Source organism: Miscanthus floridulus, chromosome 3, assembly GCF_019320115.1.
Source record: "Miscanthus floridulus cultivar M001 chromosome 3, ASM1932011v1, whole genome shotgun sequence".
Taxonomy (NCBI): Eukaryota; Viridiplantae; Streptophyta; class Magnoliopsida; order Poales; family Poaceae; genus Miscanthus; species Miscanthus floridulus.
Genome location: NC_089582.1, coordinates 17,603,647 through 17,624,140, shown reverse-complemented (window position 1 = coordinate 17,624,140; position 20,494 = coordinate 17,603,647). Strand labels below are relative to the sequence as shown.

The following is a 20,494-nucleotide window of genomic DNA, read 5'->3' as shown; positions in this document are numbered from 1 at the left end:
ATAAAAAGCCGATATCATGTCCCTTTGGTCAAAAAGAGCCAGAAAAGTTTACCTTTGATATCTCCAAGGCCGATAAAATATTTGATCTTCTGCTTCAAGAGGGCCAAATTAAGCTGTCACCTAATCATGTGATCCCATCGGCAGAAGAGTTAAAGAAGATTTTGTACTGCAAATGGCACAATGCAACTTCACACAGTACAAATGAGTGCAAGGTATTCAGGCAACAGTTACAATCGGCTATTGAATCTGGGAGAATTAAGTTTGGTACTTCCAAGACCCAGAAGCCGATGAAAATTGATCAACACCCTTTTCCAGCAAATATGTTGGATGCTAAAGGAAAGACCAAGGTATTGACGTCAGAGGCTGCTGAGAAAAACGCGTCAGTAGACCCCCAACATCGGATAACTACCGATGATGCAAAGAGTAAGGGTTTGCTAGGAGAAAGCAGTAGTTCCAAAAATCCTCCTCGACCTGGCGTTGTGATTACTCATCGAAGGCAGCAGGAGGGTTGGCGTCAACGTAATGACCGATATCGGCAACAGCAAGAAATGAGACGTCAGGAAGAATGGAATCGACATAAAGATCATTGGAGATGTCCGTTTTTCATCCATTGCTGGGAAGAAGGTATTAAATTGCCAACTGTTGAAAATTGCCCTGAGTGTAATGGTTATTACGGAGTTAATCGTTCAGAAAGGAGGCTTCAACGTGGTAATCAGGGTTTGTCTATCAACAAGCCGATCAGAGGCAGAGCATCAGTGCATGATCGGCTGGGGGGTAGACTTAGTGTACATGAGAGGCTTGGTAAACGCGCTGGATATTTTCCAAGGAATCAAGAGGAGCTTGAGGAGATGGCAAATGCAAGAGTTCCCGATGAGGAAATATTCTACAGGGACCCTAATATACGTCATGTAGAACCAACTAGGACTTGTTATCAGCCGGTTTGGAAAACCAAGTTTCCTCGATGGTGCCCAGAGGGTCTGACAAAGACGCAGAGAAGGAGGATGCAACGTGAGCGTCAGGAGGATTTATACCAAGAGGAAAGTTCCTCCAATGAAAGGCCTGGTCATCAGCAGTGGCAGGTAAAACACAAAAATAAGGGTCCATCGGCAGATGTTAATATGGTATTCATGTTGCCGATGGAGTTTCTGGCACTATCTGATAATGAGGAAGAAGTTGTTCTCTCTGATCAAGTAGCTCAGCTAACACTAGATCCAATGATGGCTGTTTTTGAGAAACCTACCAATGGCGAGAGACAGCATCTTAAGGCTTTATTTGTGAAGGGAAGAGTTGATGGGCAGCCTGTGTCTAAGGTACTTATTGATGGAGGGGCTGCGATTAATATTATGCCTTACGTGATGTATCGGAAACTTGGTAAGGGAGATCAAGACTTGACCAAAACCGATATGATGTTGAAAGATTTTGAAGGCAATGTGTCACCGGCTAAAGGGGCAGTGTGCGTTGAATTGACCATCGGCAGCAAAACCTTGCCAACGACGTTCTTTGTTATCAACGGCAAGGGTGCATATAATCTGCTTCTAGGGAGGGATTGGATTCATGCTAATTGTTGTGTTCCTTCTACAATGCATCAATGCCTCGTACAGTGGATTGGGGATAAGATTGAGGTCGTCCCTGGTGATTCTTCTTATATCATCGCATCGGCAGAATCAGATACTTATGAGCGAACTAAATGCATATCAGGAGAAGCTTGGGAAAAAGAGTTCCTTAGAGTTGCTGATTATGAAATTCCACCGATCCAAGCAGTCAGTTCTGAAGAGGAGTTTTAATGGATAGGTTTGCCGATGATGGAAAATTAGGTCAAGGGTTCACATCGGCAGATGATTTAGTAGAAGTAGATATCGGTGATGGTGATAGGTCAAGACCTACTTTTATTAGTGCTAAGTTAGATTCCAAGTGTAAGCAGCGAATAACAGATTTGTTAAAAGAATATAAAGATTGTTTTGCTTGGGATTATACTGAGATGCCTGGATTAGACCGATCGATAGTTGAACATCGGTTACCTATCAAATCTGGATTTCGGCCGCATCAGCAGCCAGCGCGCCGATGCAACCCTAATGTACTTCCTGACATTAAGGCCGAAATAACTAAATTAATTGAAGCAAAGTTTATTCGGCAATGTCGATACGCAGAGTGGATCTCTAATGTGGTTCCTGTTTATAAGAAAAATGGAAAACTTCGTGTTTGTATTGATTTCAAGAATCTCAACAAAGCCACACCGATGGATGGCTATCCAATGCCGATTGCTGATTTGTTGATTGATGCTGCGGCTGGACATCAAATTATCAGCTTCATGGATGGTAATGCAGGTTACAATCAAATATTCATGGCTGAGGAAGATATTCCCAAGACTGCTTTCAGATGTCCAGGACATGTGGGGTTGTTCGAGTGGATAGTCATGACGTTTGGTTTGAAAAATGCCGGTGCTACTTATTAAAGGGCTATGAACTTTATTTTTCATGAGTACATCGGCACATTAGTGGAGATCTACATTGATGATGTAGTGATTAAGTCTGGAGATATCGCAGCACATTTAGCCGATCTGCGAAAGATACTGGAGTGCACAAGGAAGCATGGATTGAAGATGAATCCTAATAAATGTGCATTCGGTGTATCAGCAGGACAATTCTTGGGTTTTATGGTGCATCAACGGGGCATTGAAATCAGTAGGAAGTCTATTGATGCAATTAACAAGGTGATTGCTCCTGCCAATAAGACTGAATTGCAATCTTTGATCGGTAAGATTAATTTCATTAGAAGATTCATATCTAATCTGTCGGGTAAGATCAAGGCTTTCAGCCCACTACTTAAATTGAAAGCTGATCAGGAATTTATATGGGGAGTTGAACAGCAATTAGCCCTTGATGAAATTAAGAAATATTTATCAAATCCTCCAGTGCTAGTTCCACCTCAGCATGGGAAGCCTTTCAGGTTGTATTTGTCAGCTGATGATACAGTTATCGGTTCAGCTCTTATTCAAGAATTTGAAGGGAAGGAGCGTGTTATTTATTATTTGAGCAGAAGATTAGTGGATGCTGAGACGAGGTATTCGGCCATCGAAAAATTATGTCTGTGTTTATACTTTTCTTGTGTCAAATTAAGGCATTATTTGTTATCTGCCGAATGTACGGTCATATGCAAAGACGATGTGGTCAAGTATATGCTGTCGATGCCGATATTAAGTGGTAGAATCGGCAAATGGATTTTAGCATTATCAGAATTTGAACTACGCTACAAATCAACTAAGGCAGTTAAAGGGCAAGTGATGGCTGATTTTGTCACTCAGCATTGTAATACGGTGGATTCTCTGGGGATTGCTCCCTGGACACTTTTCTTCGATGGGTCCACGTGTGGTGAAGGGGCAGGTATCGGCATTGTGTTAATTTCACCTCAAGGAAAGAAGTATGAGTTTTCATTGCCGATTGTTGCTACAGCGACAAACAATCAAGCTGAATACCAAGCCTTGATAAAAGGGTTAGAATTGCTAAAGGAGATACGTGCCGATGTTGTTGAAATCTTTGGTGATTCTATGCTAGTTATAAATCAATTGGCTGGAATTTATGAATGCCGAAGTGAAGCTTTGATTTCGTATTATGAAAGATGTTTGCAATTGTTGAAAGGATTTAGAGATTTTCGTCTTGAACATATCTCTCGATTGCATAATGAGGAAGCTAATCGACCAGCTCAGCATGCTTCAGGGTATCAGTCTATTTGGGAAGTGCTAACATCGGCAGTTGATACCGATGACTGGAGGAAAGAGATTGTCGATTATTTAAAGGATCCATGTAGAAAGGTTGAGAGACGTATAAGGTTCCAAGCTACCAAATATGTGCTCCTCGATGATGAATTATATTATCGAACTATAGATGGAGTTTTACTCAGATGTGTTAGCAATGATGAATCGAAAAGCTTGATGGGTGAAATTCATGAAGGAGTATGTGGGGCACATCAATCGGCTTTCAAGATGAAATGGATGATCAGAAGGAATGGGTACTATTGGCCGACTATTCTTGAAGATTGTTTTAAATATTTTAAGGGATGCCAGGGGTGTCAAAAGTTTGGTAATATTCAAAGAGCGCCTGCATCGGCTATGAATCCTATAATCAAACCATGGCCGTTCCGGGGATGGGCTATTGATCTCATTGGTCAGATTTATCCGCCATCGAGTAAAGGACATAAATTTATTCTGGTTGCTACCGATTATTTCACAAAGTGGGTTGAGGCAATTCCTTTAAAAAAGGTGACATCGGTCAATATGATTGATTTTGTGAAAGAACATATTGTTTACCGATTTGGTATTCCTCAGACTATCACTACCGATCAGGGCACTATGTTTACATCAGGAGAATTTGATGAGTTTGCTGTAGGTATGGGAATTAAAATTTTAAATTCTTCTCCATATTATGCTCAAGCTAATGGTCAAGCTGAGGCTTCTAACAAAGGGATCATCAAACTCATTAAGCGCAAAATTGAAGAAAATCCTAGGAGGTGGCATACAGTATTAAATGAAGCCTTGTGGTCATATCGGATGTCATGTCATGGTGCAACCAAAGTAACGCCTTATCAGTTAGTATATGGACACGATGCGGTATTGCCTTGGGAAGTTAAGGTTGGCTCTAGACGAATACGTTCTCAAAATCAGCTGACAGCCGATAATTATAATACTCTTATGAAGGATGAGTTGGAAGATGTGGCGGGTCATCGGTTAAGGGCTTTAGTTAGTATCGAAGAAAATAAGAAAAGAATAGCTAGATGGTATGACAAGAAGGTGAAAGTAAAAGAGTTTGCCGATGGAGATCTGGTCTGGAAGTTGATTTTACCGATTGGGACTAAAAGTTCAAAGTTTGGAAAGTGGTCTCCTAATTGGGAAGGTCCATATCGGATAAATCAGTCTATTCCTGGTAATGCATATATTTTAGAAACCCTCGAAGGGGTTGTGTTTCCTAGAGCGTTAAATGGAAAATATTTAAAGAAATATTACCCTAGTATCTGGACAGATGCATAAAAGTATAAGTGCCGATAACAGTACTATCGGCTAGAGTTATGCAAGGGTGTCAATGTCTCATAAAGTGCCGATACAATAAATAAGATTACACGTTCAACAAGGATTGGATAGCTAATATCGCACGCAGGCGAATCTGGTCGGCTTCCTCCATCTCTTTGATTTCGTCATCGGCAGTACCCTCCACAGGCTTGAGTTTTTTCTTCATGGCTAAAGCTTTGCGGGCTTGGATATCTCTTTCTTGCTGAAGGGCTTTGACGGCATTGGGTAGCTGGCTTTCTTCTTGTTGAGCATGAGTTAAGGCTGCATCGATTTCTTTCAATTCAGCCAATAGAGCTGCCTTCCTTGCCGATAGATCCAAGATTTTCTGCTTAAGTGCAGCACCCGAAGTCTGCAAGTTGACGATGCCCTTGTGCTTCTCATCAGCGATTTGCTTCAGTTGTAGCATCTCTTCCTTAAGTTGAGCTTGAGCTGCTCTATCGGCAATACGCTGAGCAGCCCGTTGATATTGCAGTTGGCGGCTTTCTAAGTGAGCTGCCGGGAAGAGTACTTCTTCAACATCGGCAGGGACCTGGCCACGAATTGTTTTGAAAATTGCCTTTGCGGGGTCCGAGTCATCTACCAGTTGGGCGGTACCTTGCTATAGCAAGTTCAGGAGGGTTTCCAACTTGGATTTAGTTTCTGCCGATATTGTTCCCAGTGCAAGGGAAGAACTTGTCTCCTCTCCATCGTCGTCAGAAATGTCAATGGCAAAGGAAAATAGGCTGTTCGGGGAATCTTGTTCCTGAGAGAAAGAAAAGGAGATCAGTCAGGGGTAAGTATGAGTATTGTAGAATCAGATAGGTTGATTGGTTTACCTGTTTCAAGGCAATTTCCTGTGCTTGACTGGAGGAAGCAACCTGGAGTATGTCGTGTGGATCGGCTGAGCTTGCCGATGGGATATCCTCTGTGACTTCATCGGTGGTGGGCTCTTGAGGTATGATGACCGATGACATTGGGGCAGATGTAGGGATCGGCATAGACCTTTGTCGTTTTGGCTGTGCTTCAGTATCTGTTGAAGCTTTGCGCTTTGCTTGAGCATCGGCAACGATTGGCTGGGGGGCATCGACACTTGTTGGTTGTGAAGCTTGGACATCTGGTACGTTTGCCGATGTACCCAATTGTTGCTGCAAAACAAGTGTAAGATATGATATTTAACAGATAAAATGTAAAGTCAAGAAGCTACCTCTGAAGGAGTGGTGCTTGGTATCGGCGGAATTGCCGATGACGATCCAGTAGCAGCTCTTACCCCCTGATGATTAAAGTTAATATAGTTTGTGATCGGCATAAGTGAAAATAAACAAGGTTGTTACCTTAAAGGCTTTGACCAAGGTTGTAGCAGCGGCCGATGGAGTAGCCCTGGATGTAGCCAATTTGGACTTGGAAGTGATGGTCTTGGTACGAATCTTCTGGTGGGTCAAAGCGGCTAAGGTGGGAGCGTTGTAGCCGATCGGCGATGTTGGGGAAACAGGCCGGAGATTGAAGGGTTTCCCACTTTTGCTCACCGATGGTGCTGGGTTGTTAACCTGTTACAAGAGAATCAGTTACTGATAAATGAAGGGAAAAGCAGAAGGGAGTTAAAGGAAACTTACCGCGTCGTCAGGGATGGCATATTCAGGGTCGATCATGTGCCGATATGTGTGAGCAGAAGTTGCGAACAGTTGTTCTTTCCACTCTCGCCACCATTGCTTGTATGACTCGGTGATGAAAGATATTGGTGTCCAGGTGGATATATCAACATCTGTAGTATTGGCATCAGGAGAGAGTTGTACTACCTTGTTCCAATCTGTTCCGCAGGTGATTGTTTCCCTGGGTTTGATCACATCGGCAAAGCAGAGTTTGATTGGCAGTTGCCCAAAAGCCAATTGGCGGGATACTGCCGATGGGTTGTAAAATTCATATGTAATGTTGGTGTTTTTTCCGCTGCCGAATGTGTTTACTGGAATTGCCCTGGGAGTGATGATAGCCATCATGAGCTCATTATCTTGATTCAGAGTGTCATCGGCAAAGTTGAAAAGAAGGGGGAATCTGTTTTCTTCGTCGATATAAGGCACCCAGGCCCTATGATCACGAGAAAGACCATTGTAGAAGCTTTGAAAGAATCTGCCGATTTGGTCTTCGTTGGCTTCTGTTCCAGGAAGGACAATTATGGCTTCACCAAAATTGAGGGATGAGCGTGTTGCCGATTCATCATCTCCGAGCACATAATCTTCAGCAATTTCTCGTGGGAATTGTTGAGCAAAAAAGTCCCATTGCAAACGTTTGTGCATATGGGCATTCAGCCACATGTTGATAAACCACCACGGGCCTCCCAGGTTGCCGATGGGTTCGCCAAGCAAAAGTTTCTGAGACACTTGGTGAAGAAGATGATAAGTGGAGCTCAGAAGGTATCGGCCAAGAGGAAACCTTACGCCATTAGCCAAAAGTTCAGCTGCAGGGAGGAAGGCGTTGGTTGGTCCTACTGATCGACCACAGAAGATAAATTTTTCTAACCACATATTCAGGAATGTGGCATGTTCCCTCTGGCTAAGTGTCCCGGTTTTCTGGTATTCTTGAATATATCCTGTCCAACCGCCGATGTTACGGGTATTCACTCTATATTCAGGCTTTCTACCATAGATGGAGCCTTCATCGGCAGTTGAGATGTCCAAGCCAGTAAGCATGTGGACATCGGCAAGGGTAGGAGTAGTTGGGCCATGTCCAAACATAAAAGTATTGGTTGTGTCTGACCAGAAATAAGCAGCTGCAATTATCATTGATTCATTTTTCTGCATATCGGCAATAGAGAGCCTGATACATTGGTCTAACCTTCGTTCTGCCCAGTATACTTGCATCGATCTATTAACCCTCAAATACCAATCTTTCCACCCTTTGGTGGTTTTGGGCCAAGATCGGAATGTGTCTTTCCACAAATTCAGAGAGAAATTTTGGGCTCTAAAGGGGATTCTGTTAACCTCTGCGTTGATCAGATCGGTTGGATCTGGGTTGCCCATTGGTCCAAGGCATTGGACGTGCGGCTGATCGGTTGGGATAATTAATTTGTTGCGCAGTTCCTAAGGTTATGGAATCCAGAAGACAGAAGAGAGGAAAAATCACCAACTAAATGAATTTGCAAAAAGATCAAAGTAAAAGGTAATGGAAGTGGAGCGAACCGCGGGGACGTCGAAGTTGATGGCCATTGTCTTGAGGAAGGTGGAGGTACGAGCCGGAAACTTGAAGTTAGCGCCGGAGAAGGGTTCTTGTTGGTTGAGGTCACGCGGTTGTTCGTCGGAGTCGCCGCCGGAGAGAGAGAGTGCCAAGGATTGGAGGCTGAAGATAGAAAATGAGGGTTCCGGAGAAATCTATTTATAAGCCGTCCAGAATAAGGGTATTTTGGACTTATCTCTATGTCGCGCGCATATAGGTCAAGGCGGTTCAGAGGGATATGGTAACTGTTCGCGCGATAATCAGGGGATTGTACAGATGAGTTGATAACAAGTAATCATGACTTGGAAGGGATATCGATACGTGATATTTTAATTCTGAAAATGGCAGCATTATCATGTTAAGATCTTGCCGATGGGTTATTGTTTTGGTATCTCAACCATAATCAAGGCAAGAGTGGTTGGCGATTGTGCGATATTTACTGAAGTGCGTGAATCAAGGTGAGATTTGATTGGATTTGATAGCAAATCAAGTTTTGGCTTATGAGTTACGGTAATCGGGCAAAGGCAAGCGTTATCTGGAGTAAATTTCGGAGCATTAATGGTTTTATACTCCGAAATTGGGGGGCATGTGTTGACACCGTTTTTTGCACGTGTCAAAATAATCGGAGTGGACTAATCGGCAAGGGGAAAGTTATTGAATACTTTGATAGCCAATGAAAGCCAGTTTGTAAAGATGGTTACCGATAGCTGGTGATGGTCGATGTAAAGGTTGATTTGGACTCGGGCGTTGCCGATGAGGTTGGAGGTGTTATTGTCGATGCCGATGAAGGGAGGCTTGAAGACTACTGCCGATGAAACAGGGAGTATGCCGATGAAGGAAGACTTGAAGACTACTGTCGATGAAACAGGGAGTATGCCGATGAAGGAAGACTTGAAGACTACTGTCGATGAAACAGGGAGTATGCCGATGAAGGAAGACTTGAAGACTACTGCCGATGAAATAGGGAGTATGCCGATGGGAAGGAGGACAGTGAGATTTCCATCGTAATTGAGGCGGACAGGGAAATAGATAGGAGTTGATTTCCTTTTCTGTATTTGTTAGGTTATGATTCATGTAAGAGTCGCGTGTTTCCTTAGATATGGGATTGGTGTCCTAGTTATGTTTGGTTGTGTCTCTTTAGATCAGGGTATAAATATGGAGTAAGGGGCAATGTAATAGAAATATATCAATCAATATCAAAACCAACTTTTACTCCTATTTGCATCTACTTACTTTTCGGCGACTTCGTCAATTTGCATATTTTTCCTTTTTACGAGTTCTCATTGATTCGGCGAACTGCATCGCTTCAGTGCGACCTTCGGCGATTCTCGAGTTCCGCGTGAGCACCTCTTGGCCGTGACTTCCGGGCGTATCGCTGTTGTCAGGACCAAAGTGTTCGTATCTTCATCCTTGTCGATTAGCAGGTCAAATCGACTGGCACGCTTTGGATATCGATTCGGGTATTAGCCCTTTGTGTTTGCAGATCTACTTTTGCATCAACAGCACCGATGTACAGTATGAAATGGTGCAAGAAGCTCGTCACTGCATCCTTAATCAGCTAGTGGTTATGGAACCATATGTTGACAAGCACCTAGAGGAGATCTACGCTGCTCATGACGGATAGCGCATGGAGGCATGGGTCTAGAAATAGCACAAGATCAGTTTCACAGCGTGGATCAAAGAGCTGCAGGACATACCCCGTGGAGAGTCCAATGAAGCGAGGCTTGCATCCAGCCCATCCACTCAAATCACCACGTGGCAAGGGTATGACATCAATGGATATAGGTTCCACACAAAGGAGAAGGGCAAGAAGAGCGTGGCACAGAACAGTGGTGTTCGATATGAGGGCATCGACGAGTCAATGAGGTAGACCAGGACATACTTTGGGCAGATTGAAGAGATATGGGAACCTGACTATGGCTGACCTACAGTTACCTATCTTCCGGTGCCAGTGGGTCAAACCAAAGGGGGTTGTCGTGGATGACTATGGGCTAACCACCGTGGAGCTCCAAAGTGTCGGCTATAAAGATGATCAGTGGGTACTAGCAAGCCACTGCGTGCAAGTAGCCTACTATGGGTTGCCCAAGGAAAGCAAAAAGCATGTGGTTGTGTCAGGAAACCTAAGGATTGTGGGAGCTGATGGAGTCCAGAGCCCGAAAGAATACAAAAACTACGCAGAGCTCTCGCTCTTTACGGATCATCCACGGAATATCAAGTTGTTTGAGACCCGCATCTACAAGACCAAGATGATGCCCTGGTTCTGTCCCGACAGTGAGAAGAAGACCGTCGTGGGAGCACTTGCAGCAAAATGATATGTATGCCACACATATATGTAATAATGTAGTCACTTATTGATTAACAAGAACTTTTATGTAACTAATTATTATTGTAATGGAACCATATATATATATGACCATGGGAGATCGTAATCTGTACGTGTTAAGTGTTTGATTTTAAAAATAATTTGATATTGGTTGAAAGGAATGAAACAAGTATTTCATTAACAAGTCCTACTCTCCTACTACTCCTACAACACTACTACTACTACTACTCCTACAACACTACTACTACTACTGCTACAACTCTACTACTACTCCTACTCCTACTACTTCTACTACTACTACTACTACTACTACTACTACTACTACTACTACTACTACTACTACTACTACTACTACTACTACTACTACTACAACAACTCTCCTACTACTCCTACAACACTACTACTACTCATACAACTCTACTACTACTCCCAATACTCCAACAACACTACTACTCTACTACTACTACTACCACTCCTACAACTCTACTACTACTCCTACACTACTACCACTTCCTACACTTCTACCACTACTCTATTACTCCTACACTACTACTCCTATGAATTTTAAAAAGCATTACAAATTAAATTTCTATTTTAAAATGTTGTAAAACGAAAATAACCGAGGCATTTCATGAAATGTAAAAAAGTGCAAAATCTTAACCGAGGCGGGTACCCTAAGCCGCCCGCCTCGGTTAATGGTTGCCTATATATACCCCTCCTCTCCCCCAAATTTTTCTAAGTCCTTCGGCCGTCTCAAATCGATCCCGAAGGGCTGCCCAATTTTTCTGCCTCCGCCGCCATCGCCGTCGCTGACCTCCTCCGCCCCCACCCCTAACCTCGTGCGCTTCGTTACTCACCCCCGCCACTGAGAGCCCAGAGCTCTGCCATAACCCTAGCCCCGAGAGCTCCATCGTGCCATCTGCTGAGGTGCCGCGAACCCTAGATCCACCACGCGGCCTTCATCTCCGTGCCCCCCCCAGCATGGGTGCCCACGCTGTGAGCCCCCATGTCGAGGAGATCTACCCTGGCCTGCTCCACCGCATCTTCCCTAGACCCGTCCCCATCGCCGAACCCTAGCGTTGCCGCCGTCCACTACCGGCGTGTGCTCCATCCTCCACGTCGAGCATTTCCGCTGGCTCCTTCTTCCCCAGCTTCTCCCCTGGCTCCATCGTCCCTAGTATTGTCGCACCCGGTTTTAAGGACAAAAACCAAATACACACCATATGTGAGCCCAGGAAGTTAAATCCCACATAAAGCTACAAATAAGGGTAATATCATAAGACAATGCTTATTACATAGCGTATTAGTATAAAGAATACAACCTCAGAGTATAGATAGCAGAAAGACAACTCCAATCTTCAGGTGAAGACTCCACTTCCACAGAGACAACTGACTGGTTGATCACAAGCCTAATAACTCCAAACTCTAGCAATCTGGTACCCATCCGAGATTTTCCCAAAGATTTACAAAGTAAAGCAAGCATAAGTACATGTCATACTCAACAAATATAACATGGGGTTCATGAGGCTCAAAAGGCTGACACTGGTTAACTACGATTAGCTTTTAATGAGTCATCTTTTAGCAATTGGGAGGCAACAAGTTTATCCACAAGCCCATATAAACACATGATCAGGTAAACATGAATAATGAATAGCATGAACAGTAATCATTAGTGAGCATCTTTATCATTAATATCATCAGTGTTCATCATCTATTCCGTAAATGTTCCAAGGCCGCTCGTGACCGTGAGCACGACTGATATACCAGTTTTACAATCTACGGAGGTTGTACACTTTCACTATGAGTCATGATTTACCCTTTTGCCCGAGGTGATCAGCCTCTTGACCCACTACCAAGGAAGGTCAGTAGGGTTCACCATGAAGCCTTTCAAAGGTTCATCTAACAAGTTAGGGCCATTAGATTCACTCGACAAACAGATATAGGAACCCCCCCTGTCGAATGGCACAATTCCATCACGGCTATACACATAAGAGTAAAGGTTGTCCTATACCCGATTTGGCAAGCCATTCTTACGCCAATAAAGGTAACCACTAACAAGCTAGAAAAGGTCCTCATATTGAGCTAAAGCCATAGCCATGTAACCCTCATAGTTGTATTGTAAGTCCTGGATGATCACTTATAGATAAGTCCTTAGGGAGAGGAATCTAGAGCACCATAAAAATAGCCCAATGCTCTAGCCCCCTTGTTCTATGTTGCTAAAAACATCTTTTAATGTTTATTGCATATTCCATTAGTCAAGTTACAAGATCATGGTTCTAGTTGAGCACTAGCATCATACTACCCAATGCAATAACCCAAAGCTATCAAGGTACAAGGTAACAAAGTACTAGGAAATCCTTAGTGGTAGTCAAGGTAGACACATGCAGTATGAATTAAATGATTAAAGGTGTATAGGACAAGGAAGATCCCATGCTATACTTGCCTTAAACTTAGATCATTCTTCAAGTCCAAAACTTCAAAGATCTGCTTCTTGATTCACCACATATAACTCACCAACTAGACAAGATCATAAAGCACCACACAAGCATCCATGCAATCATACACGAAGCAAACAATAGATCTAGATTAGAACAACACACCAATCATAGAAAAATAAGTAAAAGAGTTTGAAACATGATTCTACGCATCACTACAAACACACAGACGCGAGGGGTACGCTAATCGGAGCTACAGTTTGAAAGAAACGGTTACCAAAAGATCTACTCATAAGAGAAAATATAAAACTATAAGATTCATGTGTTTTAACTATATAAAAGCTTATATAAATTGAATTAAGTCAAATTTAGATTTGAATTATAAAACTAAAGTAAAACAAATCATGTTTTATTTATAAAATCCAGTTGCATAATTATTATTCAAGTTAGAGCTTAAACCCTAAAATTCTAGAGTAAATAACAGAGTAATAATTATTACTAACGCATAGATTACGTCATTACGAATCCAACGCAACTTAAACGGGTCAAAACGGGGCTAAAACGTAGAAGATATGAATTAAACAAGATTTCCTTTAATAAAATAATAGATTAAATCTAACCTTGAATTTTAAAAGTTGAAATCATATTTAACAGTAGTATGAACATGTAGACTATGAAATTACGAACCTAACGCAAGTTGAACGGGTCAAATCGGAGTTAAAACGGAGAAGATATGGCCTAAAGAAAACTAGTGGCAAAACTATAAATAGGTGAAAACGTATTTTGGATCTAAACCGAAGAAACTACGTTTTCTAAAGAAGAAAACGTAATCAGCGATTGCGCTTTGGACCGCGGGTTAGAATCTATAAAAGGGCAGGGGCTCTTTAGCAATTGTTCTAGCCGAAGGGGTATCCTTCGATATGGGCCGTTGGATTAGATGTGGGCGGCTGAGATCAGACCCGAGGGGAGAGAGAAGGCTAGCTGGCCGAAGCAGGGCCGGCGGCGAGGTGTCTGCGGTGGCGCCATGGATGAGCTCACCGGAGTTCACAAACCCGACGATTTAGGCCACGGTTAGACTCAAGAGAAATACGGGGAGCGAGAGGAGATGATCGCGAACTCACCAAAAAGCTTTTCGCATAGGGAGAAGGCGTGACGACGATGGCCGACTCGGGATGATTGACGGCGGCGCTTAGGGCTATAGCTACGGCTCGGCGAAGGTACTCTAGGGCGCGATGGCTTCAACTAGGGTTCAGGGAAAGAGGCATGGCACCCCGGGCGGCTATTTAAGAGGCAAGGCGGCTTGCGGCACAAGGCACGGAGCACGCATAGCCGGCGCGGAGTCGGACGGCGGCGGCGGAGTCCGTCCCGGATATGGCATGAGGAGGAAGACGGGCTGATGCCAGGTGGGCCAAGGCGGTCAGCGAGAGGGAGGAGAGGAGTACGCGAGCGTCTGCGCAACTGGGTCGCCTGCTTGCTGGGCCGTGCGGGAGAAACAGGCCACACGGGGAAGAAATGAGAGGCAGGCCGCTCGGAAAAAGCAAGGGAGCGGGGCCGCTGGGCTGGTGGGACTGAGCCAGCGGGCCGGAAGCAAAGGAGGAGAAAGAAATTCCTTTTCCATTTTCTAAACCAATTTCTAAACAAGTTTTGAAATACAAATTCAAATCATTTTGAAATTTGATTTCAAATCACACAATACAAAACAATATGCAGCAGCATGAATGCACATACATGATTGTAAACCTATATTTGATTTTATTTTTAACAAAACTATTATTTTCCTAAATTGAAATGCTCACAAAAATGCATAATTAAGTCATTTCTCCTATTTCCAAAATCATGCTAAATTTAGGATGTTACAGGTACACTTCCTGTGATGTTCTTGTTACTGTGTGATGCCTGTGATGCAAATTGAGCAATGCCTGTGATGCAAAAAAATTTCGCCCAATTTGATGAACTGCTGCCTGTGATGTAATTTTTTTAACTATAGCAATGCCACTGCCTATGATGCCAATTTCATATTCAACTGAGCACTTGCTGCTGTTTGAATGATTTATTGAGAGATTTCCACTTTCAGATGAATTTGACTAAATTGTGATCAATTTGAGATCTATTGGGATAAATTTGTGATGAATTTGAAGTAAATTGGGATAAATTTGACGAAATATATGCTACTTGTCTACTCTATTCTCTCTTCTATGGCTGCCTGTGATACAAATTTGATGAACTGCTGCCTGTGCTGGCTGCTATATATACTCTCTCCTACTCCATACTCCTACTCCTATTGCTCTTATCTCCAATTTTGAATTTGAGCGCATGGCTTCTCTAGTGTTATACACCTTTAGCTTATATACTGCTGCTCTTTTCTGGCTACTCTTCTATGCTTCGGACAGCCCTTTAGGGTCGATTTGAAACGGCCAAAGGACTTGGCCCTTGGGGCTGCCTACAACTACTCCTACAACAACTACTACTACTCCTCAATACTCCTACAACTACTACTTAACTACTGCTGCCTGCTATTCTCTTTTTTTTTTTTTTTTTTTTTGCTTATGTACTACCGGTTTTGCAGGAGGAACAGCAGGCACCACGGACGGTGGCGATGACAACGGCGGCACCCTAGGCCGTCCCCTCCTCTTTCCTTCTCTCACGGCTGTTGATTGGGCAGGTCGTGCAGGATTGGGCAAAAAGAAAAGGCACGGCAAGGGGGAAAATGGAAAGAGAACCGGACTTACTTTTCATGCACGTGTACTGTTCGAGTGTTAGCTCACCCTTTTCTTCACCAAGACTTGTAGCAACCTTAACTTCGTGATCCAAACTCCAAACAACGTGTATGAGCAGTCAAACGGAAAACATTCAACAAGATCTACAAATCTATGGTCCCTGATTGTCCATCTAATCGAGCGATGGATAGAAACTCTTTTTTGCCACTCATTAAGGCTCCTATTTAACTATTTACCATTTTATGCTTTCCAACACATAAAATGTATTTTCGAGGTGTTACAAAACTATTACATTTATAATACAATATAAAAAATATTCCATGGATATGCAATAGCCAAACTTATAAGGAGGTGGACCCCCAACATACCCATACACATAAAACTTCTTTAATTCCCTAATGACAGCAATAAATATGCTAGACTTAATTAGGTTTATGTTGTAAACCAGTACATTTATTTCCCTAATGACATCATCATCTAGATAACTCAGACTACTTTGAAACACAGAACAATTAAAACTCCTGCATCAATTATCATCACCAAACCAATCCATATTACCAAGACTATCTCCGGCACCATCATCATCACTAGAACTTCCTCCTTCGGAAGAAGACTCTAATAAGGTCTTGCTGAGCCACTCATAAGTTTCTCCATTCGAGCCAGAAGGACAGGGAACGTTGTGACAACCAGGAGCATGGTGGCCTCCATTAGCACCACAAGGAATAAGTGAAGGTTGCTCGTTGCCTGTAAACGAGTGAGTGGGTGTGGTCCCACCAATGCCGCCAAAGAAATGTGAAACTTCGTCATTATTTTCTAAGATTGAGTGAGGATTTGCATGGTTCTCTGACTGCACATCTGGATTAAAATTTAGTGCTTCGAAAGGAATCTCAACTTCTACAGATCGTTGTGAAGGAATTTGTAGTGCTGATGTGGGCAGTGGTGGTGGTGGTGGTGGTGGTGGTAGTGAAGATAGCATAGAAGTTTGCGAGAAATGTCCGGAGGTGTTACCAGTGATGTCCACCCCTAGGCTCTGATAGTTGTACTGGTGGGCTTCATTAGGTAGGGGCATCATCACAGGTGCTTGTGGTCGCACCGTCAAGGAAGCTGGGCGTTGCGACAACTGAGTGTGTCGAAGCAGCATCCTCGATATGGCTTGTAGAGATGATGGCTGCACAGGTGGACTCATAACAGAGACCTGTGGCCTTATCGACTGCGGAAGAGTGCACGATGATCTTAAAGACGACAAGGATGGTTGTGATTGTGAGGAAACCCATGGCAAACGTCGCGGTGGCTCTTGTACCTGAGAATGCGGCGGAGAGAACAGCCGCAAAGGCGGTGGACCTCTCGACGATCCGCCGATCTCAACCCAAGGAGGAGGATCAAGTAGGCCTCGAATTTCCTGACCGATCCGTGCAAGCCCACGGAGCAGCTCATTGAGCTCATCAACACAAAGATCATCCACCTTGCTATAGATAAGCTTACCCATCCTCGACGTCTCCTGAATCGCCTTGACGCGTGCCAGAGACTCCACGGCTCTCTGCTCCCGCATGACCTTGCTCTCCTCTAGCTGCATTATCTCTTTTTGCAGCTTGGCGATCATGTCCTTTTCTTGCTCGTCAGGACCCTCCGGGGCACCACCCTCCTCCCCTGAAAGGAAAGAATCCATGATGGGGCCGAACGATGGAGCGCTGAAACCGGACATTTTCCCGTTTTCAGCCTCCAGTACAATGGCGATTCTTGCGCCGGTGAGGGTGGACAGGTTAGCGGCCATCTTGAAGAGCCCATCACGCCGCTTGGAAAATGAGATGCTTCGGCTGTTGTTGTTCTCGATATACCTGATGCCGGATCTCCTTGGACGCCTAGGCATCCTCATGATGGTTGTGTTTGGATGACATGACAAGGAGCTCCAGAGGCATCCTATATGTAGAAGAAGAAGAAGAAAATGAGTTGCAGGAACACTAACCTCGTGTCACCTGGTCAAAGTGGGGTCCACTTAAGGTAACTGTAAAAATTATGATGGTCTCTGTATATAGATATTGCTCTTTAATTTAGCAACGAAAACAAGCTAACTTTCATGCATGACAAGTAAAATATAGTGGGTACTTAATGTGGCCTGATATGAGGTCTTGCCATTTAGTCAAATATTTATTGCAAAAGCCCTTTTTTTCTGCTGGTCTCCGGTGGACCGTACATAAAGCCCTTCAGTTTGAAGTAGTATATTTAGCGCTAATCAAACACAGCCATATATATTATGTCTATGTCCCTACTACTTCCTCCAATCATTAATATGAACCCATTTAAATTTATCATATATATAAGTGAAATTATTTTACCTTTGACTGCAAATATCTAAAACTTTTGTAGTTTGGCAACACTGGATTTGCATTTATTAGATTCATTAATACATATACACTTTGATAATACTCTGCTTTTGATATGAAAAGATTTTATAATATTGCTAACAAAATGTATTGTAATATGGATTCTCAACTGATCAGAAATTACTCTTTTCCCAACCTCAAGTTGAACCGCTGCAGTATATGTATATCTAAATTTTGGATTTATTTAATTAGCACTGTGTTTGAACTCACTGTAGGTCGATGCATCATGATAGGAATTGCAAAGAATGGCACTTCTTGAGGCAAGGAGGACGGCTTGGTGACATTTGGTCTGCTGTAGAGGCTGGAGCACATACTTTTTGCTTTTCTTTTTTGATTTTGGGGCAAAATTTTATTTTTAGCTTGAGCAAGTTTTGTGTTGAGAGAACAGAAGCGCAGAATAGATTTAAGAGCCCATGCCCCCATGCAAATTAAAGAAGCCCAAAACATGTGGCGGAATGAGCTCAGCCCAGTAACGCTGTGGGCGAGCGACAATCCGGGCCCATCTGAGAGGCACGATGGCTGCCGGGCCACTTCGCACGGGCTGGAACTGCAACGCTGGATGATCCCCTACTGCATTCTCTGTGTCTTCGAGGCTATTTTTGTACACTGCCTATAATAAGAATAAGAATAAGAATAAAAAAAATTTAGGCATCCGACGATCCACCTAGTTTTGGCCGGTGGTTCTTTTTTTCAAGAATTATATTGTAATAGACACATATACCGCCATAAATATGAACAAACACTCGTTTCTATAAATGCATACACAAAAACTCTATCTGTATAAGCACAACATAGAGACTCACCTCTTTCGTACATGAAGGACCAATACTCGTGCCAAACTACCGCTAATATAAAATGTTTATCTTAAACTTATATAGATATACTTGTTCATTTAGATTCATAGTAGTTTCCTCTTTGTATGGCAACCCATGTGCAATGTAGCTATTTTTAAATCATTGATAAAACCTTAGCTTTTAGCAATGCCTTTAACATGGAAGTAGATGATCATTGTTTAATGCATACATGTATAGATCGTGTGACTAGTGACACGGATCACGCATTACCTTTGAGTTACGTTTCCTATATCTTAACAATGGGCCAACTGCAAACGTGGACAATTTAGAAGCATACATTAAAAATACGTTGGGAAATATTTTATCATGAGAAATGTAGGTAGTTTACATGTAGTTTGGTTATTTTAGATTATTTGTGGTACTTATGGAATGGATAATTTACATGCAAATTCAAATGGTTACTTTGGATATTTTTTTCATAGCAGCTTAGGTGTGGGTGACCTTAGATTATTTTTAATAGTAAACGGTGTTGAGCAATTTAGATGTGAATTTAGGTGTTACTCTCGTAAACCCCGTCACCGTCGGTTTTCGCACTTCATTGGTGGAAGTTAGGATGATCAGCTTATCATTGCTGAAGTCAAAAACAAGCAATGAAAATTTATTAAAAAGTTTTAAAAAGTACATGGGTCACCATATGTCGCGGCCATCAACGCTTGTGGCCTGCTCGTGCCCGCTATTGCTCAAGCCCCGTGCCCTTGCACTCTGGTGCACCCCCGTTCGAGGCACCATGTCCGGAGAGACAGAGGGAGGGAGCGAAGAGGGAGAGGGGGGAAGAAGCTTGTCGGGGACCAATACTAGGGTACCCAAAGAGGAGGAGCTAATGGTCGTCAACATTGATTAATCCGAGCAGTCAAGAGCGCGACTATAGCTCCAACCGACCCCCAGGTGCGCGGGCTCCGCCACACCCGACCTCTGGGCCGGGGGCTCCGTCTCGCCCGACCCCTCAGGCGCGGCTCCTGATGGAAGCCCATACTGCCGCCAACCACTACAGGCCAGAAAGTACAAACCAAGGTCAAACTTCTGGCATCGTGCAGGGAGCTGGCACATCTTAACATGACCCGTGCTCACGACATGTCACTCCAGGGACCTCACATCACCAACAGTGACGAACACGTGGTCACTATGCTGCCTACTCCCTGTATGACCGCTGACCCGCACGCTGGTTCACCGCGTCGCCCGTCGAAACGGAATGGGACGTCATGACCCACTGACAACGCCAGGGCGTGGCATCAGCGGAGAACAGGCGCCCGGCGTGGAGCCGTCCCTATCACCATTTGCAGTGTCGGCGGGACCCGCATAAAGGAGAAAAAGGCCTGGCGGTCCTGGAAGCCTTCCTCTCCTTGGCTCTTCTCCCTCTTTCTCTCTGTGTAACCTGCTATTTTCCTTCGTCTATAAAAGGGGAAGCAGGACGCCTCAGGAGAGGGGACGGCGGTTCACCACTCTACACTGCTGTAGACATCAAAACACATGCCCTAACATGCCTTAGGAGCACACGCACATCAGAGATTTGGGATATGTCCCTCTCTCGCTCGTTTGTAACCC

At 43.6% G+C, this 20,494-nt stretch overlaps 1 protein-coding gene across 1 annotated transcript; it reads right to left on the bottom strand.

Annotated features, from left to right (window-relative positions):
* Nucleotides 1-16,243: 16,243 nt before the first annotated feature.
* Nucleotides 16,244-17,590, bottom strand: LOC136543268 (pheromone receptor transcription factor-like). Its single transcript, XM_066535760.1, has one exon. It carries the CDS (start codon nucleotides 17,588-17,590, stop codon nucleotides 16,244-16,246), a length of 1,347 nt encoding a protein of 448 aa, XP_066391857.1.
* Nucleotides 17,591-20,494: the final 2,904 nt, after the last annotated feature.